Below are 24823 nucleotides of genomic sequence, written 5' to 3' on the forward strand. Positions count from 1 at the left end.
GTTGGATCTGTGCAGTAATGTCCCCTCCTTTATCAAGTGAAGTGCCTTGTCTCCACTCAGCTGAGTGGCCTACCTGAGGACAGGAATTATGAAGTATGAACATGAATACACCACCACATGAGAGGTGGCCAATCTTAAGTCTTCAAGTCCTAAATATGTAACATTTACAGCCCCACCAATGAATCATCACTTCAGTTTGCAAACAAATAGTTCATCAACAATGGCACTTGACATTAGGGCTTTACTTATTGGCTCAGTGTTAACAGTGTCATCTCTGAGTCAAGCTCCACACCAGAGACTTGAATGCATAATCTTGGTTGACACTTCAATGGAGTACTAAAAGGGGTAACTGGTTCAAGCCAGGATTATAAAGGGACTTTTTTTTTATTACTTGCAGCTGTGACCTGCTTACAAAGGACCTCTGTATTAAGGTGTGGAGGAGTAGGGCACACACAGCAGAAATACCAGATTTCTTGGCAGTTTCGGGCAGGTGGGCACCCAAGATGTATTTGTAGTCATGTGTGTGCTCACCAGTCCAGTGCTAATTGAATAGGGTGTGTTTAATATCTGCTGTCATTCTGTGGAATAAAGCTGGAACTGCTGATGATTGGAGTGCTGCCAATGGAACAGCTCCCAATCCAATTTCTCTCCCCCTCCCCCACCCACTCCAACACCAGAGGCGCATTTGGACAAAAACTGAGCCCAATTGTTCCAACATTGCTGGTGGTACTGGAAAGTAAAGCAAATCAGGTTAATAAAAGTATGCAAATGTAGATTTTAAAGAGAAAACAAGTTATTGACTATTCAATATCAGATATATTATTTTGAAATAAGAGTGGTGAAAATCATAAAACAGAAGAGAAACAGAACAGTAGAATGTAGGATATGTCTTTAGCACATTTTTGTATTGGGGTCAATACTATATTAAAGAGAAGGAATTCTGAAGAATTCCTGACCTGAAACGTTAACTCTGCTTCTCTCTCCACAGATGCTGCCAGACCTGCTGAGTATTTCCAGCATTTCTTGTTTTTATTTCAGATTTCCAGCATCCACTGTATTTTGCTTTTATTATATTAAAGAGAACTACATTGGCTGTCAGAGTAGCTTAAGAACTGATATTAGGGTTTGCTTCAGCATCATGCTGTGTGAGCTGAAAATTTAAAAAATGTCAAGCTGGGAGCCTGAGATTCTTAGAACTGCATGCACACTCAGGGTTAATACTTGATAAAATAAATACAGAACTATTAGCTTCAATCCACTAATGGCTATAGAGTGGACAAAGCCAAATACAGTCCAAAATCCTATAACCTCACTGAAAAGTAATCTGTAAGGTTTAGCAAAGGCACATACTATTGTCTTATATTTCTGGGAAATATAACCTGGGAGTACCTTATTTTTCTGTCACTCTCAAAATAATTACTGATTTTGTATCCCAGATCATATATAAAATCATCTTCTATATTTTGAAGGCTGGCTGTTACATGGTACAGTTGAATGGAAGCACAAATGCACAGAAGATATCATTAGCATTAATATTTTTTGTATGAACTGAAGGCTAATCTTATTTGGTGTATTGAAGTGAAAATTTCAGGCCATTAGTCAAGATGTGTATTGTGGACTGTTTTTACATGTGGTGCACATCAGATCTCTCTAGTCCATTTCAAATGCGGTCTAAGTGTTTTTATGTGCATGCCAAAAATAAACTAGGTTTTGTGAATAACTTAATTGGAACCAGACTCTCGATTAGAGATGGAGCCCTGACCCTAATTCCATTAAATCCACAGGTGGTGTGTAATTTAAAAAAATAAAAAGTCATAGAATTTTACGGCAGAGTAGGATGTTGGGCCATCGTTCTTTGACTGACTTTCTGAAAGAGTTATTGATTTAGTGCCATTAACGTGCTCTTTCCACTTTTTCCTTTTTGAAATACTTATCCACTCACCTTTTAAAATCTATTTTGGATTCTGCTTTCACAACTTCTTGTTGGTAAGGTGTTTATGTCCTAACAACTCTTAGTGCAAAAAACATTTCTCCCACCTCTTCTTTTGTTCTTTAGGTGAGGGACCGCACCCTCCAGTCAATAAATCATCACCAGTGGAAATAATTTTACCCTAATTCTCTTGTCAAAATCCTTCATAACTTCGTACACATAGAACCTCCTCTTAACCTGTACTATTCTGGTGAAAACAGCCCTAATTTCTCTTTAATCTCCACAGCAAAAAACTCCAATCTCTGTTCCAACTTAGCAACTCTCTTGTACAACTTCATAAAGTAGGGCACTCAAAACTGGACACAATATTCCAACTGCATCCTAATTAACAATTTGTAAAGTTCTAATATTACTACTCTATAGTTTGTGCATCTCTCCGTAATTTGCTTGCAAATTTGTTCCTCTATATCTTTCCCACTTGTTGGTGGGCTACAGTAGTGTAATGGCAGCTCTCATTTTTTTGCTCTAACCAAATAGATTCAGTCCTTGATCCGTCTAGGATATCCACTCTCTCCAGCACTGTAATATTCTCCTTAATCAATACAGCTACCTCTCCTCTTTTCTTCCATTCCTTATCTTTCCGAACATTTTTTATCCAGGAATATTAGTGTCTAGTCCTACCTGTTATTTAGCCAAGTCTCAGTTATCGCTTTGACATCATATTCCCATGTAGTTATCTGCACCGTCAGCTCACTAATCTTATTTAGCACACTTTGTGCATTCACATACATGCACTGTAAACTTAATTTAGACCTTATTGCATTCCCTCTTACACTGCCCCCTCCTAATACCTTACTATTTCTTACTCTTGTACTATCTGTCTCTCCCAGTTCTTTGTGCAGCTTACTTTTCCTCTCGAATAATACCTGCTTGTTTCCATCCCCTACCAAGTTAGTTAAAACCATCCCCAATAGTAATAGCAAATCACCCCACCAAAACAGGTGTCCAGGTGTAACCCTCTGGCCCACCTTCCCCAGAACCAATCGCAATGTCCCATGAATCTAAAGCCCTCCCTCCTGCACCATCTCTCCAAACAGACATTCATCTGCTCTATTCTCCTATTTCTATAGTCACAGGGAGTAATGCGGAGATCACTACCTTTGAGCGCTTGCTTGCTGGTTTCTTTCCGAGCTCCCTAAAATCTGCCTGAAGGATCTCATTGCTCTTTCTACCTATGTCATATGGATCATAACCTCTGTCTGTTCACCCTCTCTCCTTAGAGTGATCTGCAGCCAGTGACATCCTTGACTCTGGCACCAGTGAGGCAATCTACCATCCTGGGTTCACATCTGCAGCCTCAGAAACTCCTGTCTGTTCCCCTGACTTTTGAATCTCCTATCACTATTGCTTTCCCAAACTTCCTCCTGCCCCACTGCACAGCTGAGCCAGCTGTGGTGCCATGAACTTGGCTGTGGCAGCACTCCCCAGAGGAAACATCACTCTCACCAATCTTATGGGGTTTTGATAAATGGTCAGCCCAAGTCACTGAGCATTATTTTCGGCTATTTCAATGGCTCGAGAGAAGAGTGATAGCCAAAGCTCTAAACACTTTTGTAGTAAATTCTCAGTACAAATCAAATACTCCATGAATGGAATCAATAGAAACATCAGCAGGAGCTCAATAAAAACACAATAGAGGAAGTGGATATAAGGATTTTAAATGCAAACTGTAGGCTGAATTTTATCCGACCAGCAGGAGGGGTGGGTTTAGAGGCATGGAGGGCCGTAAAATCAGGGTGGATGCACTCGCCCGGAAACTCAATGCCATGACGTTGGTTCCGGATTTTGCCAGCGGCAGGAAAGTTCCAAGGCAGCAATGACACAACAGGACTACAGTTTGAATTAAACAGCTAGTTAGAATGCATTTTCATTGAATTAAAACAAATTTTATGGGAGGTTTCCAATTTTATCAACGACACACAGGGATCACGTGCCTTCAGATCCACTGCCGTTTAGAGTGGTGGCACCAAAGCGAGGCCTCAGTTCCGTCGTGGGAAGGCTGCCATAGTGAGCCTTGGATAGGGGAAGAGGAGAGAGCGGAGGCTATTGCTAGGCTGCAGTACTGGGCTCTCTGCAAGGGTGGGCGCGAAGGGGCATTAGCTTCAGAGGGAAGGTCTTCAGACAGTGCATGGGAAAGGCACAGTTTAGCTGGCATGGGTCTCATTGTGTAGCCCCGTGCTGTGCAGGAGCGCTCAGAGGGAGGGAGGGCCAGGATCTGGCTGGGAATGCCGGCAAAGCTCGAATAGGGAAGCGGCAGCAGCCAACTACGCCAAGAAGGGCCTATCTGTGCAAGAGTGTGTACCGGACTCACCTCAACTACCTGATAATGTCCAAGCAGCAGTCTCAGCGAAGACTACAGCTCTCCAGGGAGGCCTTCACCAGTTTGTGTGCCATTCTGCAGGGAGAGCTGTGATCCTTGGGCTTTGGTGGACCCTAAATGTCTGTGGCTTAGAAGATCACCATGACTCTCAACCTCTACATGTCTGGCTCTTTCCAGGGATGCACTGGGGACATGTGTGGGGTCTCCCAGGCAGTAGTCCATCGTAGCATCAAGGAGGTGACTAATGCCATGTTCAAGAGGGCCGGTAACTATGTGCGATACTGCACAGACCCTGATGTCAGGCAGAGAGGACAATTGGCTTAGTGCCATTGCTGGATTCCCCCAGGTGCAAGGTGTCATCAATTGCATGCACATGGCCATCAAGGCTCTCACGGAGCAGCCAGCAGTCTTCATCGACAAGAAGGGCTGCCATTCCATCAGCGTTCAACTGATGTGTGACCACTGGAAATGCATCCTGCAGGTGTGTGCCCACTTTCTGGGAAGCAGCCATGACAATGACGCCTACACACTTCGACAGTCCCAGATACCACAGCTTTTCCGGTCACCCGCTCACCTTCAGGGATGGACTCTTGGGGACATGGGCTACCCTTTGAAGACATGACTACTCACCCATGAGGAACTCTCGCACTGCAGCAGAGGAGAGGCCACAGGCCCACCCGAGCAACAATCAAGGAGGATATCTGGCTGCTGAAGATGAGATTCCTATACCTTGATTGATCTGGTGGAGCCCTGCAGTATGTTCCAGCGAGGGTCTCGCTTATTGCTGTGGTTTGCTGTGCTCTGCACAATATAACATAGCAGAGGGGGGGGTGCCTTGCATGAAGAGGACATGATTGATCACCAGTCCTCATCCGACAAGGAGGATTTGGAGGAGGCTACTGAGCAGGCAGCAATGGGTATTGATTTCCTTGTACTGGCGGCCAGGGCCACTGAAAGACACACAGGGGAGGCATAACACAATCTCAGGGTTGTTTTCCTTAGAACAGAGGAGGCGGAGGGGTGATTTAATTGAGGTGTACAACATTATGAGGGGCCCAGATAGAGTAGACAGGAAGGATCTGTTTCCCCTAGCAGAGAGGTCAATTAACAGGGGGCACAGATTTAAGGTGATTGGTAGAAGGATTAGAGGGGACATGAGGAAAAGCTTTTTCACCCAGAGTGTGGTGTGTGTCTGGAATTCACTGCCAGGAATGGTGGTGGAGGCAGAAACCCTCAACTCATTTAAAAGGTACCTGGACATGCACCGAAAGTGATGTAGGTAACCTGCAAGGCTACGGACCAGGTACTGGAAGGTGGGATTAGATTGGGTGGCTAGTTTATTTTTGGCCGGCGTAGACATGATGGGTTGAATGGCCTCCTTCTGTGCCATAATCTTTCTATGGTTCTATGCATATCCAGTTCTTGCCACCAAAATGGCCTCCCAAAAGTGAACTCAATAAAGACTCCCTCACTGCATTTCGCCTGTCGCTTTCTTCCTATCGCACTCCAGTGCCTAGTGACCATGCGCTCTGACACATCGGAGACAGTGATCAAACACGGCTTGTGCCTACACTGGCAGCCCATTGAGGAAGCAAAGGTGAAGGTTGTATCTAGCAAGGCAGCAATGAAAGTATGAGCCATTTACAGCAATGATTTTGACCTCCATTTATTCACACAATTGGTGCAACCAATGACAAAGCCAAAGTTAATTCATCCGTGAAACTCCAAGTGCATCCAGCTGCTCTTCTTTCTACGCTTTTGTGTGGCTTCTATTCGGTGAGACTCCTGTGCTGGCAGCTGAGTTGGAGGCAGGCTGCTGAACAGGCTGTCTCTTGGCCTGGGATGACTTTGGCAGGCATCTGGCTGCCTGGGTCACTGGCAGAGAGGCTGAGGAGCTGCTGTCCACATTCATGGCACCCCGAGGCGTGGCACCCAGATGTGGAGGTCAGCCTCTCCTCCTCCCTTTATAGGCTCACTTGCACCTCCCAGCTCACAGGAGAAGGACAAGGACCTGGTGGAGATTCCATGTGCTTCGTCCCTCTCTCACCTTTCCTCCCTGCATTGAGCTCATGGCCAAGGTGATGGTGTGCAAGTCTGCACACATCTGTAGGGTTTGGTTCTCCATGAGGGTCGCCAACCTCTTGATGGAGGAAACTCATGCGTTCACACGCCTGAAACATGGCAGCATTCATGGCATAGATGGACTGCTCCTTCATCCACTCATGGCCGTGCATTGCCTCTAACAGCTCTGCCACATGTTTCCTCACTTCTCTCTGCAACTCCAGCATGTTCTATGCTGCTGACACCAAAGACTCTTCATCACCCTGGGGCTTAACATGGGTGGAGCCACCCTCAGTCCTCTGATTGTCAGTGGTTTCATCTGTCACAACCTCCATTGGCTGCTTGGTCGCATGTATGGTGCTCTCACCAACTCGTTGTCCTGATCTAAGCCAACGTATGCCTACCGACGTGCGTGTATCTGCACTGGTGGAGGGTGCAGGGGAATGATGTGACGGTGCATCTTCTGACTGTTCCTCTTCCTCCTCAGAGATCGACACAGGCCCCCTGACCCAGCGGCTGAGCTTGTCTCAGATGTGGCATGACCTGCATGAGACAACACAAATATTTGCGGGTTGGGTTGTGCGAATTTCCTCATGCCAACCACGTGTGATGTGGATCTCCAGAAGTGTGGTGGAGGACACATGAACACAATGTCTCCTCACTCTCTTGTGTGGACACTCCAGTCTCACCATCTGTGATTGCTCAGCTGCCCTGAGCCCCCGGTAGCTCCAGAGCCTCTCCTTTGCCGGGGACAGAGCACGCACATCAGGCCGATCCCACCAGTGCTCAATGTCACCCTGGTGTGATCGGCCTGTTTCTCCTACAAGCAGAAAGAGGAACATAGTTAGACCTCGCATGAAGAACAACCAAACACACGCTAGTGGCAGTCCCTTGTCCCTGATGCGGTTTCCCAAATGGCTCCTTCTGACATCTGCTCTGAGGGAACGTAGTGGGGATGAGCTCTGAAAGGCAGGGGTCTGTCGCCAAGCTGCAACCATGCAGCTGACAGGATGCACTGATGTCTCACCCCCTTGCCACCTTCTGGTTGGTCCCTCCCTCTCGGGTAACCCCATGCAAACCCCAAAGAGGAGATCGGAAGCAAGGACTCACCTTGTCGGAATGAAGATGGTCATTGACACTCTGGTAGCATTGGGCCCAGTTCTGGGTTGAGAGTGGAGGTTGGGGGGGGGGGGGTGGTGGTTGGGGTTGTCCAGCAGTAACAGCAGCAGTGGGGGCGGTGCTGTGGGGGTTGTCAAACAGCACTCCAGGTTCACTGCATTAGTAAAATGCAGGGTTAGCAGTGCTTTAAAGATGGCACCAGCACCAGCGGTTTCATCAGCTGATGCCACCATCAACACCTCGTAGCCCACCCCCGTCCTTCAATAGGATGGGCCCTGTGCCTCGGTTATGGTAATTGGCTGGCTGCTGCGTGATCAAAGTCGGCCAACCGCACATGTGACATGTGGTGACGCCACCTGCTTCTGTGCCACCATCGGGACCCACGCCAAGCTGACAATATTCAGCCCTATAATGGAACATCAATAGGATATCAGCTAAAAATCCACAGGTATTGAGATAACTCCGGAGTCAATTTTTCCAATCTGAAAACATTAAAAACAAAATCTTTTCCCAATATTTATAGGGTGTGCAGAAAATTACATCTACTTAAACTAATGTTTTCTACACTACTAGTCACAATTATTTCTCTGTAGATGAGCAATAGCTATTATTTGTTTATAAGATCTGCATTACAACCATTTATTAGCTCAGTAACTATATTAGATTAGAGAATACGATATTAGATATTCAGCTCACACCAATTGTTTTGAGAGGTTTAATGTTTTGCATTGTTGTCTCAAGGTGGAAGCCTGATTTTTGTAAGTGATCGCAGTGTTAAATATAGTCATGCCATATTGTGTAATGCTGGTGACTGAAGCAAACCTGGTAAATTAAGGGAAGATAAATTTTTCATGAAAGCAGCATTTTAACAAAGTATGCATTTGGTTACCCATTCATGTATTACTTTTTAGGCTATTCACAGATTTATTGAAATTCAGACTCTGAATTATTGTGTTTTTTTAAAGACTCTTGGGTCATATTTTTGCTAGGCTTCGTGGGTATGTGGCCATGCAGTAGCCTGCAAAGTACCGCACAGGCTTTGTCCTGTAGAGTTAAGTGCATAAGTACATTTAAAGGGACTATGCACTGGAAAAAACAGGCTGCACACAACAACTAAATTTTAAAGGGAACATTGCTTTTAGGTCACAACTGTGACTCTGAAATAATATTACAGCCAGAAAGTTAGTCAGCTAACCAGAGTAACTTTATAACTATTGTAGTTAAAAAGAAATACAATTAATTTCTGTGTACTTTCATGCTTCCTTTTCTCACCAATTCTCTCTTCTGTTCTCTTTCCAGTTTGTTTCTATTATGTTCACTTTGAATTAAATTCTAATAAATACAACCCATTCTAGGTCTCCTTGCTAACACTTGACTTACATTTTGTGCCTCTTGGATCTCAATTTAAATTTTTGAGGTTAAACGGACATTGGAAAAAATGGACTTCCATCAATTAGTAGCTGGCTTCAAATTCTACTTCTTAAGATAATTAAATATCAAAAATATAAAGATCAACAATCACATTATACATGCTACAAGGTCAATCTTGAGGTACCTTTGCATGACAACTTAAGGAAAGATGTTTCAGGCCACACTTCACAAAAAAATTCTAACAATGATGATTTCGGTATTATTTTTCTTAGCTGCCTGGCCCTTACAGCACAAGATAAATTGTCTATTGTATTGTAAGGGATTATTATTTACAACAAATATCAATTCTGACTAAAAGCCCCAAAAGGTCATGTTTTTTAATCATTGGTTTAAAATTAGGAAGATTGGGTGCCCACAGGGAGAAAATTGCATCACATTTGCTGTCTAGACATGGAAGATCTGCCAAAGTCTGTTTTCATTTTAGCAATACAGATTTTCAGCTGGTAATATAGTCAGTAAAATCAGTCTGTAAATAACATTCTTCAGAAAGTTTTATAGCAACTGAATTAACTGAACATCTGTGTATGATGAGAGCAACAAGTACTTTTCTTACGGGCACTGGAAATGACAAAAGCATGACGATTTTACATAATTATACTTATGAATCCTGTGCTTTGTAATTTTTGAAATTTTATAGAAGCAAGATCTTAATATCACCCCCATGGCAAGATCAAACCCTGTATGATATGAATATAGCTGGGCCTGCTGAACTCTAACTCTACTTATCGGATCTTGGAGCTTTCAGCTCTGTATGGCTCAGCTGCTCACCAGGAAAACTTGCTGGGCCATCAGGAAAATTTTATCTTTAACCTTTCCAGCTTTTTCACACTCTGCTCCTAACAAGGCAAGAATACACTGACAATTGAAATGATTTCATACACCAATTCACCTATGGCCATAGTTCATCTTTTAGCGTCATACTCAGCGAGCCATAATGACGAAGGGGGCTATTCAGTCCATCGAGTCCATGCTGGCTCTTTGTGGAGCAATCCAGTCAGTCCCATTCCCTACTGTTGACCTGTAGCCCTTCAAGTTTATTTCCCTCAAGTGCCTATCCAATTTCCTTTTGAAATCATCGATCATCTCTGCTTCCACCACACTTGTAGGCAGTGAGTTCCACGTCATTACCAGACACTGCGTAAAAAAGTTCTTCCATTCTGGTAAATCTTCTCCGCACAATCTCAAGGACCTTCCCATCCTTCCTAAAGCGTGGGGACCAGAACTGGATGCAACACCCTAGTTGTGGCCTAACCAGAGCTTTATGAAGATTCAGCATAAGTTCCCTGCTTTTGTACTCAATACCTCTATTTAGGAAGCCGAAGATCCTATATGCTTTGCTAACTATTATGTCCTGTCACCTTCAAAGCTCTATGCACATGAACCTTCAGGTCCCTCTGTCCATGCACACTCTTTAGACTCTGCCAATAAGTCTACATTGCCTCTCTCTATCCCTTCTGCCAAAATGCATCACCTCACACTTTTCTGTATTAAATTCCACTTTCCACTTGTCTACCCATTCTGCGAACTTATCTATTTCCTGTTGCAGTCAATTGGTATCATCCTCACTGTTTGCCACACCTCAAAGTTTGGTATCATTAGCAAATTTTGAAATGTTACTCCATATTCCAATATCCAAGTCATTTATAAATATTGAAAAAGGCAGTGGATCTAGCACTGATCCTTGGGGAACACCACAGTCTACCATCCTCCAGTATGAAAACAACCATTTACCACAACTCGCTGCTTCCTGTCCTTCAGGCAAATTTTTATCCAAGCTGGTGCTGTCGCTTCTATTCCATGAGCCTCAATTTTGTTAATCAGCCTTTCATGTGGTACTTTATCAATGCTTTCTTAAAATCCACATTAACAACGTTCGTTGTACTTGCTTCATCAACATTCTCAAATCATCGAAATATTCAATTATATTAGTTAAACCTGATCTGCCTTTTACAAATATTTGTCCTGTTCATTTGTAAACATGGAAATCCATAACATGTGGCATTACAACTGATATTCATTAATTCTGTCACTGTGTTAAGATGCATGGGGGCTGTGGGGTAAGGGAAAGCAAGAATTTTTGACCAGAAATCATAGAAATCACAGAACACGTATGGCACCAGAACTCTAGTTGTCCCATTGGGCTGAATTTTACCAGCCCTTTGGAGACGGAATGGTGGCGGAAGGCACCTGGAGCGAAGCCTGATGTATACCTGCCACTGGGGATATTACCAAAGGCAGGAATCGTAGCAGCTCAGCTGCCCTCCAACCGGAGTCATGAGGGCAATTAATCCAATTAATTAGTCAGATGATGGCTATTTTACTAGGCCACTGGGATTTTATGAACCTCGGAACGGTCCCCCACCCATTCCACCAGCTATATCGCGGCAGCCTCCCAGTGGCTTTGGTGGGCAAGGTGGCAGGCTTCCTTTCCGGGGGGTTCCATGGACCAAGGAGGGGCCCCCTGGCGGCAACGGCCACCCCACAGCTCTGACACTGGTGCTGGAGGGTTCACCCCTCTGATCGCCAGGGCCAATTGTCTGCCTGCCCCAGGCACATCAAAAAATTACTTACCGGCCCTTCAAGGGCACCTCAACATGGAGATGCACTCTCCTTCTCCTTGCAGCCACATCTATTGGTGGCGCAGCCAAGGCTACAGAGCTGCTGGCTCTCTAATTGAGCAGCAGCTGGCACAGACAAGCCGCCATCCTTAACTGGACAGTGGTCCCAGCGCCAGCCTCATAATTGGTTACCACCAGTAAAATAGCCACCGTGTTCCTGCCATCCATCTGTGCGGGCTCGGGGCCCCCATTTGGTCCCAACATTGTAACCCGCAGCATGCCGGTAAAACTCTAGCAGGAGGCACCCTCTCCTTCTCCTTGCATTCTCAGCAATGGCCTCATCTATATGTAGCCCTGCTGAAGCTGCAGAACTGTGGGCCTGCTGATTGGGCTGGCAGCTTGGAGAGACAAGCAGCCATCCTTAATTGGATGGCAGTCCCAGTGGTGGCCTCTTAATTGGCCACCAGCAGTAAAATCGCCTCCGCAGTCCTGCCATCTGCTTGCGTGAGCTTGGGAGCTGCTTTTGGTCCTGACATCAGGACCCACGGCATGCCAGTAAGATTCTGGTCATTGTATCACTTTTGCTACTGATAATTGCCCAGCAGAAATTCATATGCTTATTTTTCTGATTGCCAAAAAATTATTACTCAATTAGGCCGGAAAAATTTTTGAATTCCCTTCAACTCTGGAACATTTTATATTTATAAATAAAGAAATGTAATATTTAGTTACTTGACAGAGGTCTGTTATCAGTGAAGCTAAATCTAAGCCACAGTTAGTTTATATTAAGCCTTTGAATAAGTTGGGTAGGACAGATTGTTCAAAACTAGTTTCTCAAGCTCTAGTCATCATCTGCCTGACAACATACTACTTGTAATTAGTGCTACAGGATTCAACAAAACAAAGTAGCATAACTTTATATAAAGATATTCATACTTGGTCCAAAGTTCATGGTTTTACATGAGACTTTGACTATAACAGAAATTACAGTATAGAAGGTTATTTGGTACATTACGCCTGTGCCAGTAGAACAGTCCACTCTAATCTCATTTCTGTGCTCTACACATATTCTTTTACCAATGGTGAGAAAAGGTGAGAAAACTTTCAGCTCCCTTCTAAGACACTTTTGAGATTTTAATTCATTGGAATTATAAATTTCCTGACGCTGCCATTATTTATTCTTCCCAAATGTGTTCATTCTTACTTAGAGCAATCAACTTGCATTCCATAAATGCTGTTTAAAATCAGTCAGTCCTTTAGTTCTTCCCTGAAGTGTCACCAGAGCTGAAATACATCCACGTCATTGCTTTTTTGCTTGAATGAGAAAAAGGCTTTTTTCATAAACATCCAGCTTCTTTAAGATTTATCATGAATATCATAAAAGAGTTACAATTTCCTTCAATAGCATACCTGTCCTATAACCAGTGCTGTTCAGATACACAGCAAATGTCCGCTGTTCATGTGTGGCCTGCCAGGAGAAAGATGAGCAGTTCTCATTGTTTGTGTAGGTATTGTGATTGTGGACATATTTCCCTGTCAACATAGAGGATCTTGAAGGGCAGCACATGGGCGTTGTCACAAAAGCATTTGTGAAGTGGGCTCCTCCTTGCTCCATGATCCTCCTTGTCTTGTTCATCACTTCCAAAGATCCTAAAAGTATTCAAATTGACATAATTATTTCTCTGAATTAATATTCTCAACATTATCTATAAATATTAAGCTTGGTATGTCTGGGACAGACCCCTGGTGGGTAATTTTGACTCGAGGTAATGTTACATTTGCAAGAAATGGAAATTTTAAAAAAAACTCAGGAAAGATGCATAACGGGCGGTTGAATCGTTATCACTAGTTTTACATTCTCACCCAAAATCAAAATTACCACTTCTTACCACAGCATACCTCTGAATAGCACTTTCAAAAGATTTGCCATGATTAAGTGAGCAACTAACTAAGAGCGATCTTGTGTCCCGATTCATGCCTGCAACTCTAGCTCTAACACCAGATGGAACCTCAGAGTCTACAGATCACCAGACCAAAACCAGAATTACAGTTTCCCTCCCTAAATACAGGTAGATACAACTGCCTACTAATCTGTTCTGTCTATATTTTCCTTTAAGTTCTGCAGTAATTATATTTTCCTGATTGCAGGGCTATGTTTTGTCATTCCTAGATAGGATTGTCCCTACATGCTCCCTGTAAGGTAACCAGGTGTTGACACTGTGGCTGTTGGCCACCTCGTGCCTGAACACAGGTCTGGGTGAACCCTTTCTAATTGGTCTGCCCTCCCAAGGCCTCTGTATAAGCCTTGCTCCTCAATGATGCTTCCATCACCCTTACCCAATCCTCTCCTGACTTAGCCTATAACTCGATCACCATCCACTTGTCGAGCCACTTTCTCTAACACTTGTCCATTCCCAAAGAGCTCTGCAAATAAACATTAGCCCATTTAATATATTATTTATTGGAATGGCATTCACCTATGACTTCACAATGTCAATATCTGAAAATGTCAATTTTTATTGAAATCTACCAACATTCTTGAGTATCTAAGAATATTAAGTCATGATAATTCAAACTAAGAGCTATGGCATCTGCTACTGGATTCACAAAAATATTTTAAAAAAGCTTATATTTTCTTGCTCTTGCCTGCAACATCACCACTCTCCTTACTCCAACATATCTCCCCATTTTCATCCACTGCCTCCTCCATGCCTTCTGCTCCCGCCTCCCCAACCCCTTAATCTCATTGCACCTAAAGACTACATTTTGTCTTGCATACACTTTATTTCAACTCCCCAGGTGCAACATCATGGGAGATGAGTAGATCATAAAGATGCAGACATGCCCACATTTGCTTTCACCTGTCATATATCACCCCCCACTTCTCTGCCATATATAATTATAGGCAAACTTTTTCTGGGCAAATATATTGCAGTGATTGATGCAAATTTCTTCCAAAAACCTTTCCAAGTGAAAAAATGATAATCATTTAAAATATAAAAAATAACTTTCCCAACCGAAAATAATTTATCACCACATCAGAATATCTGTAACCTGTAACTTAAAAAAAAAAATCTTTGCAATTGTACTTGGGCAAAAAAGAAGAAAACCATACATTTCATCCTCGGTTTTCACTTGCAGAAATTCAATTCTGAATGACCTGAACCTGCATGGTCCCCTCATTAAACAATTAAATTCTGATGTTCAGTGAACATAGACACTGCACTAACAATTAGACTTTGTGTCCTTAAAAGATAAATTTCTAGCTTAACAGCAGAACAATACATTGTGCACAACATCCTATAACACTTCTGCCCTTATAAAACAGAATATGGTCTGATGACCAGCATACAGAAGATTCAACACTCCAGGTGTTATACTTTTTTTGCAGATGCAAAGCAATTTTAAGTTGTTGCATTCTTCTGATCTATACTTCTAACCTCCCACATTGAACTGACAAGTACCTTCCCATTTGTAAAGTCCACTAACCAAACAAAATTCCAATGGCATATCCTCTTTTTGCTTAATAACAAATAGTCATAGTTGCCTTAAAGGAACATAAGGCCCAATTTTAACTCAATCAGAACCCTTTGACTTGCAGAGTTGAAATCAGGCCCCATAGTTTCGGTAAGTAGCATAATACAGTGAGCATCTAATGGTATAATATTCCTGTCCTTATAACACATATCATTCAACTTAAACAGAAGTAATAATTATCACAATTTAGAAGTCATGCCATTGCACATGCAAATTTCTATGTCACAGATAAGAAAAAGAGAACTGCACTGAGAAACTTCATTGGAAAATAGATTCTGATTGACCCCAAGAATAAAATAAAGTCAGACATCCCTCTAATTAAGCAAAAGATTTGCCTAAAAAAGTCAAGCTCTAATTGACTCAGGAAGGCAAAATAATTACACCTTGCAGCCTAAAGGATCGTACAAAGTTACACACAGCTGCACTTTAGCAGCCAAATAATAGACAGTATATGCTATTTTACTTATGAGTGTCCTTTACTTACTGTAAGAAGTTAGTGCACAAATAAATACAAATCAAATAGGAGGCAATGGGTACCAAAATATGGACTTACTATTAATTTTAAAAGGATGGAATCCCAGTTACAAAGGAAAGAAAGAGAGGCTTTTATTTATATGACACCTCTCATGTTTCACAGTAATATCTTTAAGTGCTTCACATTTTATAAATTTATTTGAGTGCAGGTGTTATTGTTATGCAAAAGAACATGACAGCCATTTTGTGCAGAGCATCATCCAATAAATAGTAATGAGATGAATAACTGGTTAATATGTTTTTTGGTGGTGTTAATGTGGGCTAGGAACTCAGGAAATCTCGCTCTTCTCTGAATAGTGCCATGGGGATCTTTAATGTCTTCCTGAACCACCAGAATTGGCTTAATGTCTCATCTGAAAGACAGCAGCTCGGACTAAACAGTACTCCAGCATTAGAGCATCGGAGTTTCAGCCTCGATCATCTGAGCAAGTCTTGGGGAGTTGGTTATTTATTTTAATCTTCACTGACAAAAAATACTGGCCCTGTTTTTCAGATGGTAAAATGTACTGACAAAGGTCTAGATTGTACAGCAGACATCCCATTATTCGCTTTAGGATAAAGGTTATGGAACAAAGGCCACACTCATTCACATATGATCACATTAACACAGCTCCAAAATTTTGTGTAATTTATCCTTTTAATAATTGAAAAAATGTTGAGAATTTCTAATTTCAATTATTCTGTATCTGCTCTTGGGAGCAGAAGAAATAATATACTGGGTTCTTAAAGTCGCCTAAGTTAATAAACATAGTAAGCTTAATTTTATGTTTCCTTGCATCTTAATGCTTCATTGTAACCTTGGTGGAGCATCACAGTGGGAGAGGGTACACCTCTTTGGCAGCTGTTCACCTACTTTTCAAAAGCACAAACAGGCCGAAATTTTAGCACTTCATTCTGTATTAGAAGCATGCTGGTCATTTATCCTCTGGTCCATGAAGTGTGGTAAGGAACAAACACCAAGCATGCAGCCACCACATATTCACAAACTCCCGTAAAGTAGCTTTTGGTTAGGGTCCTCTCCTGCAACTGGTTGACAGAGGTTCTCTTCTTCACCTACTCTTTGGCAATACCCTTTGCAGGGCAAGGTTGTGCATGGTACATTTGGTTGCAATCATCTTGAAAGAAGAACAAACATGGAGCCAAATTTCCAGTGCCTATTTTATATAGGCAGAGCTCATGCACTCAACTCACGTCATAGGATGAGAAGCTTGTTATCATTTTTTTGAGACCATAATATGATTGAACTTTCATGTGGAACATAAAGGGACTGCCCATGTATCCTCCATGCAACAAAGGAAGTTATCCCAAATTTTGCATAGCATGTGTATCAACTAAAATTCAGTAAGCATGTGGATCATGACTCAAGGTGTATGCAGTATTCTCTATTCCAGTTTTGCTTTGCTGAATAAATGTCCTTGGCTCCAGAAATGTCTTTCTCTTGTTTTGTAGCTTTCTTGTGCATGTCCACGTGTATAGCTCTGGTTTGTCAACCTTCAGGTGCGGATGACACTATACCCAAATCAGCTGAACTCACACTATAATGCAGGTTAGTTCAACTAAACATTTTTCACGGCTCTCCCAGTGCAATATGTATTGACAGCATATTACGGGTTTGGAGCTAATGATAGGTCCCAGTAGCCAAAGAGCTATAAAATTACAAAGTATTTACAGCACAGAAGCAAGCCGTTCGGCCCAACAAGTCCTTGCCAGAGTTTATGTTCCACCAGAGCTTCCTCCCACCCTTTTTCATCAAACTCCATCAACATATCTTTCTACTCCTTTCCCCCTCATGTGCTTATCTAGCTTCCCCTGAAATGTAGCTATGCTATTTGTTTCAACTACTCCTTGTGTTAGCGAGTCCCACATTCTAACCATTCTCTGGCTAAAGAGGTTCTTCTGAATTCTCTATTGGATTTATTGGTGACTTATAATTTATGGCCCCAGCCCCGGCCCTTTGTTCTGGTCTTGTCCATAAATGAAACGCTTTCATAATCTTTCAGGTCTCTATCAGGTGGCCCCCTAAGTCTTTTTTCTGGAGAAAAGAGCCCCAGCTGCTCAATCTTTCCTGGTTGGTATAACCTCTCAGTTTTGGTATCCTTCTAGCAAATCCTCTTTGTACCTTCTCCAGTGCCTCACTATCCTTATGGTTGGGTACTTGACACTGACATTGAGAGCCTGATGTGGAAAAAAGGTCCCTTCCCAGCTAGCATCTGCACATGAAGTGCCAGTATATCACCTTATGGGTTCAGCCCTTCTCATCTTTAAGCTGTGGATTTCCCAAGGTCCAGGAAACCCAGCCGCCTGCGGTTAAAAATAAAATTACTGTTAAAATGAAAGCACACAGCCTCATTACAATATTTAAAACAGCAACCCACTTCCCATGAGCGGATTGATCAGCTGCCCCTCATCCTGCCTCCATGAAAACCAGAAATGGGCAGGTTCGAGGCAGGTTGGGTTCCTGTTTCAAATTTCTTGCATTTTAAGCTCTGACAATAATGCCAACCCACCTGTTTTTGGGAGTTGAAATTCAGCCCATAGTTTTAACTTGCCAAGTTCCCTTAGTATTGGAAACTTGTCCTGCATCTGTTCTCTGGTGCTGAAGGCATTGCATGCAGCATTCAGCCTCCTCTTGCCAGGCATAGTACATGAATGTATTAGAGAGGGTGCCCTAATGTGTCAAGCAGCACAACCACCTTACATGCACCTTATTCAGCAGCAATCCCTTTTGACCAGTCATCAGAGAGTCTGGTGGGGAGTCATTTTGTCACTTGCCCACAGGTTCTGTTTCATGACTCCAGATTTAGTTTCCCTTCCTTTGCTTTTAGCCCATCATTTCTTTTCCCCCCAATGTACAAACTTTGGAAAGGTTTATGAATAATTAATAAACGTTTTTCACTTTAAGACAGGCTGAAATAATACCTCCATATGTAGCCTCCCACTTTTATGTATCTAGTCCTTTTAAATTTTCGCAACAGCCCTTTAAGAGCTACTCAACTATACTCCCTCTGCCAAAATGTGCAGATAACAAATCCTAACAATGGAAATGAGCTAATGATGCAAGGCCAGCTGTCTCTACTGCTTATGTGACATATGAATAACACATTTGCAATCCTGCCAACATGGTGATGAGAACATAAATACACAATACTCTGGACACCCAACAATGGTCTGTTGCTATACAAAAAGCTTTTCCTCATATATAATTTGTGAGAGAATACTATCAAATTGATGACATTTTCATTGCTCTGGGACTAACTGAATGAATCTGAAGAAGGACCTATTATAGATTTAGTAATAAAAAGCGAGTGAGTTGGTTAATATTGCAGTGTTTCAAAACCAGTGGAACAGCATTAAAATACAGGGTCCATTTTTAACATTTAGTCAAAGTGTATTATTGTGATTGAAGAGATCTTCTTTCAGTGTGCGATAGGTTCAGGTCAGTTGATGCCATTAAAGTGATGTAAATTAATGTATTGCATTACACTGAAAAGGGCAGAATTTTATTTGGTTCTAAAGTGATTATTTAAAATGGATATAAATGGATCTGAAGATTATATATAATATGCTGGTCATGCTGGGATTTAATGGTTTGACTTTCTCAATATATTAACTGATGTTTATTCAGAAATACTTGCTAATTATCAACTGGGATACTGGGGTTGACTGCAACAGGAAGCAGGATTGCTGTGTGGGGGACCAAAAGCAGACAGTGCACTTGAAGGTTCTGAAGGAAGCAATGTCTGGCTGATTTTAATAATTGGACCTCATTTACATGGAGCTCATTGGCCTCCTGTCCAAATCCAGCAGAATCCAGTCCCTGGCTAGCAGTTAGGAGTGGGATTTCAATCAGTAGGAGGCTGCCGGTAAGGACTTGCATGAATGGCGCCCAGTACTAAGGTAAGTCAGTCGGTGAGGTTGGCAGTCGTTCGTAGCCAGGGGTGGTGGAGCTACAGAAGTGGGAAGGATGGAAGTCCAGGGCGGGCGAAACCCAAGGTTTCATTGCAAGGCCCAAAGGAGCACTTCTGCTCACCATAAACCTTCCTGAGCCTATTTTGGCCCTCAGCCCAGCTCCCAGCAGGTTGGCCTGGTGGGGAAGATACCACTGCTCACCTGTTCAGGTCTCAGGTTGATATTGGAGTCAGGTCCCAATGATTTCATCAGAGCTTGATCTGGATTCTTAAAGACAGACCCCAGCAGCTTCAGGCAGGTGTCATTGCTGCCTGCAATTTGGAACTGCAGTTGGGCAGAATGAGAATGGGCAAGAGCCCCATTCCATTTTAACTTGATTTCCACCAGGTGGGTTGGAGTTCAAACTCCTCAGATCTTTTTTCAGATTTCTTAACTTGAAAAGAATGTATTTTCCTCCATCTCTGCAGTGAGCTAGTCCAATTCACCCCTCCAATTTGTGCTGAGCGGGGGTGGGTAGAACCTCAATAGCGTCAAAGAACAAAGAACAGTACAGCACAGGAACAGGCCATTCGGCCCTCCAAGCCTGCGCCGATCTTGATGCCTGCCTAAACTAACACCTTCTGCACTTCCGGGGACCATATCCCTCTATTCCCATCCTATTCATATATTTGTCAAGATGTCTCTTAAACGTCGCTATCGTATCTGCTTCCACCACCTCCCCTGGCAGAAAGTTCCAGGCACTCACCACCCTCTGTGTAAAAAACTTGCCTCGCACATCCCCTCTAAACTTTGCCCCTCGCACCTTAAACCTATGTCCCCTAGTAACTGACTCTTCCACCCTGGGAAAAAGCTTCTGACTATCCACTCTGTCCATGCCGCTCATAACTTTGTAAACCTCTATCATGTTGCCCCTCCACCTCCGTCGTTCCAGTGAAAACAATCTGAGTTTTTCCAACCTCTCCTCATAGCTAATGCCCTCCAGACCAGGCAACATCCTGGTAAACCTCCTCTGTACCCTCTCCAAAGCCTCCACGTCCTTCTGGTAGTGTGGCGACCAGAATTGCATGCAATATTCTAAGTGTGGCCTAACTAAGGTTCTGTACAGCTGCAACATGACTTGCCAATTTTTATACTCTATGCCCCGACCGATGAAGGCAAGCATGCCGTATGCCTTCTTGACTACCTTATCCACCTGTGTTGCCACTTTCAGTGACCTGTGGACCTGTACGCCCAGATCTCTCTGCCTGTCAATACTCCTAAGGGTTCTGTCATTTACTGTACACCTCCCACCTGCATTAGACCTTCCAAAATGCATTACCTCACATTTGTCCGGATTAAACTCCATCTGCCATTTCTCTGCCCAAGTCTCCAAGCGATCGATATCCTGCTGTATCCTCTGACAATCCTCATCATTATCTGCAACTCCACCAACCTTTGTGTCGTCCGCAAACTTACTAATCAGACCAGCTACATTTTCCTCCAAATCATTGATATATACTACAAACAGCAAAGGTCCCAGCACTGATCCCTGCGGAACACCACTTGTCACATCCCTTCATTCAGAAAAACACCCATCCACTGTTACCCTCTGTCTTCTGTGACTGAGCCAGTTCTGTATCCATCTTGCCAGCTCACCTCTGATCCCGTGTGACTTCACCTTTTGCACCAGTCTGCCATGCGGGACCTTGTCAAAGGCTTTACTAAAGTCCATAAAGACAACATCCACCGCCCTTCCCTCATCAATCATCTTCGTCACTTCCTCAAAAAACTCAATCAAATTAGTAAGACACGACCTCCCCTTCACAAAACCATGCTGTCTCTCGCTAATAAGTTCATTTGTTTCCAAATGGAAGTAAATCCTGTCCCAAAGAATCCTCTCTAATAGTTTCCCTACCACTGACGGAAGGCTCACCGGCCTATAATTTCCTGGATTATCCTTACCACCCTTCTTAAACAAAGGAACAAAATTGGCTATTCTCCAGTCCTCTGGGACCTCACCTGTAGCCAATGAGGATGCAAAGATTTCTGTCAAGGACCCAGCAATTTCTTCCCTTGCCTCCCTCAGTATTCTGGGGTAGATCCCATCAGGCCCTGGGGACTTATCTACCTTAATGCTTTGCAAGACACCCAACACCTCCTCCTTTTTGATAATGAGATGACTGAGACTATCTGCACTCCCTTCCCTAGGGTCATCATCCACCAAGTCCTTCTCCTTGGTGAATACGGATGCAAAGTACTCATTTAGCACCTCACCCATTTCCTCTGGCTCCACGCATAGATTCCCATCTCTGTGTTTGAGTGGGCCAACCCTTTCCCTGGTTACCCTCTTGCTCTTTATATATGTATAAAAAGCCTTGGGAGTTTCCTTAATCCTGTTTGCCAATGACTTTTCATGACCCCTTTTAGCCCTCCTAACTCCTTGCTTAAGTTCCTTCCTACTGTCTTCATATTCCTCAAGTGCTTCATCTGTTCCTAGCCTTCCAGCCCTTACAAATGCTTCCTTTTTCTTTTTGACTAGGTTCACAATATCCCGTGTTATCCAAGCTTCCCGAAACTTGCCAAACTTGTCTTTCTTCCTCACAGGAACATGCCAGTCCTGGATTCTAATCAGCTGACGTTTGGCAAGACTCCCACATGTCAGATGTTGATTTACCCTCAAACAGCCGCCCCCAATCTAAATTCTTCAGTTCCTGCCTAATATTGTTATAATTAGCCTTCCCCCAATTTAGCACCTTCACCCGAGGACTACTCATCCTTATCCACATGTACCTTAAAACTTATGGAATTATGGTCACTGCTCCCGAAATGCTCCCCCACTGAAACCTCGACCACCTGGCCGGGCTCATTCCCCAATACCAGGTCCAGTATGGCCCCATCCCTAGTTGGACTATCTACATACTGTTTCAAGAAGTCCTCCTGGATGCTGCTCACAAATTATGCCCCATCCAAGCCCCTAGCACTAAGTGAGTCCCAGTCAATATTGGGGAAGTTAAAATCACCCACCACTACAACCCTGTTACCTTTACATCTTTCCAAAATCTGTCTACATATCTGCTCCTCTACCTCCCGCTGACTGTTGGGAGGCCTGTCGTAAACCCCCAACATCGTGACTGCACCCTTCCTATTCCTGAGCTCCACCCATATTGCCTTGCTGCATGACCCCTCCGAGGTGTCCTGCAGTACAGCTGTGATATTCTCCTTAACCAGTAATGCAACTCCCCCACTCCTTTTACATCCCCCTCTATCCCGCCTGAAGCTTCTAAAGCCTGGAACATTTAGCTGCCAATCCTGCCCTTCCCTCAACCAAGTCTCTGTAATAGCAACAACATCATATTTCCAAGTACTAATCCAAGCTCTAAATTCATCTGCCTTACCTATTATACTTCTCGCATTGAAACAAACACACTTCAGACCACCAGTCCCGCTGTGCTCAGCAATATCTCCCTGCCTGCTCTTCCTCTTAGTCCTACTGGCCTTATTTACTATGTCCTCCTCATTTACTTCACTAGCTGTCCTACTGCTCTGGTTCCCACCCCCCTGCCACACTAGTTTAAACCCTCCCGAGTGATGCTAGCAAACCTGGCAGCCAGGATATTAGTGCCTTTCCAGTTTAGATGCAACCCGTCCTTCTTGTACAGGTCCCATCTGTCCCTGAAGAGAGCCCAATGGTCCAGATATCTGAAACCCTCCCTTCTACACCAGCTGCTCAGCCACGTGTTTAGCTGCACTATCTTCCTATTTCTAGCCTCACTGGCACGTGGCACAGTGAGTAATCCAGAGATTACAACCCTAGAGGTCCTGTTTTTTAACTTACTACCTAACTCCCTAAACTCCCCCTGCAGGACCTCATCACTCTTCCTGCCTATGTCGTTGGTATCGATGTGTACCACAACCTCTGGCTGTTCACCCTCCCCCTTCAGAATGCCCTCCGTCCGTTCAGAGACATCCTTGACCCTGGCACCAGGGAGGCAACATACCTTCCTGGAGTCTCTTTCACGTCCACAGAAGCGCCTATCTGTGCCCCTGACTATAGAGTCCCCTATAACTATTGCTCTTCTGCGCTTTGTCCCTCCCTGCTGAACAACAGAGCCAGCCATAGTGCCACTGCTCTGGCTGCTGCTGTTTTCCCCTGATAGGCCATCCCCCCCAACAGTATCCAAAACGGTATACTTGTTAGAGAGGGGGATAGCCACAGGGGATTCCTGCACTGACTGCCTGCCCCTTCTAGCGGTCACCCATCTATCTGCCTGCACCTTGGGTGTAACCACTTCTCTAAAACTCCTGTCTATGACACTTTCTGCCATTTGCATGCTCCTAAGTGCATCCAGTTGCCGCTCCAACCGATCCATGCGGTCTGTGAGGAGCTGCAACTGGTTACACTTCCTGCAGATGTAGTCGGCCGGAACGCTGGAAGCGTCACGGACTTCCCACATCTCACAGGTGAAGCACTTCACCCCTCATAACTGACATTTCTATCACTAATTAGTTAATTAATATAAAATAAATAAATACTTATTAAATCCTTACTAAATTGTTACAATTAACTATATGGTCCCTAGTGCTAGATTTCTACTATAAATATTAAATGCTATCTAAATGCAGTAATCTCCTCCCTCTGGTTTAGTTACTCTACTTATTAATTAGTTAATTAGTGTTTTAATCAATTTTTATCAGTTTTATTTTCAAATTCGGTACAGATTCCCTACCAGCCAATCAGGTCACAGCTTTCCTGTGACGTCACTTTTTCGTTTTTTTTCCACCCGAGGTAACTTACTCTGTAAACTCACCGCTCACCGCTATCAACGTGACCTCCTTGACAATTAGCTAAGCCGCTACCTTTTCCTCATGGGACAGCCAAGATCAAGACCTTGCTTTTGAATGGAAAACCTGCCTCTCTGATAATTGGACTGGATCATCTGCCATTCTTAGCAAACTTCTGGCTCTTGTGACATTATCTAGAAAACTTGCTTTGCTTCTCAGTATCCTGGATTAAGAATCTTTTTTTCCCTGTCGTCTTTAGATGCAAAATTGCCTCTGAAATGTTACTTTCACTGACGGCACAAAAATATTTCAGCAACTACTGTAATAAAAACAGAAATGGATGATCATCTATCAGAGTCGGAAAAAGAAAAAGATAGCCGTGCAGACATGCCTTAAGACAGCTGAGTTGAGAAGCTATTTAACATTGAATACTTGTGACAATGGCAACAATGCAAAGGAGAAAGAAAACAGAAAGAAAGACTTGCATTTGTATAGCACCTTTCATGACCTCAGGCTTTCCAAAGCACTTTACAGCCAATGAAGTATTTTTGAAGTGTAGTCATTGCTTTTATGTAGGAAGTGTGGCAGCTAATTTGTGCACAA

The 24823-nt window shown here is 43.4% G+C and overlaps 1 protein-coding gene across 2 annotated transcripts in view; it reads right to left on the bottom strand.

Moving 5' to 3' along the window:
- The window catches only part of LOC137378138 (extracellular sulfatase Sulf-2-like), a 367355-nt gene that overhangs the window by 102529 nt on the left and 240003 nt on the right, over positions 1 to 24823 (bottom strand). For both annotated transcript variants that reach the window (XM_068048257.1, XM_068048256.1), the window contains exon 4: positions 12890 to 13129. In XM_068048257.1, coding sequence (XP_067904358.1) covers positions 12890 to 13129 — 240 coding nt within the window. The remainder of the gene's footprint in view (positions 1 to 12889; positions 13130 to 24823) is intronic.

Source organism: Heterodontus francisci, chromosome 16 (assembly GCF_036365525.1).
Source record: "Heterodontus francisci isolate sHetFra1 chromosome 16, sHetFra1.hap1, whole genome shotgun sequence".
In the NCBI taxonomy this organism is placed as follows: Eukaryota; Metazoa; Chordata; class Chondrichthyes; order Heterodontiformes; family Heterodontidae; genus Heterodontus; species Heterodontus francisci.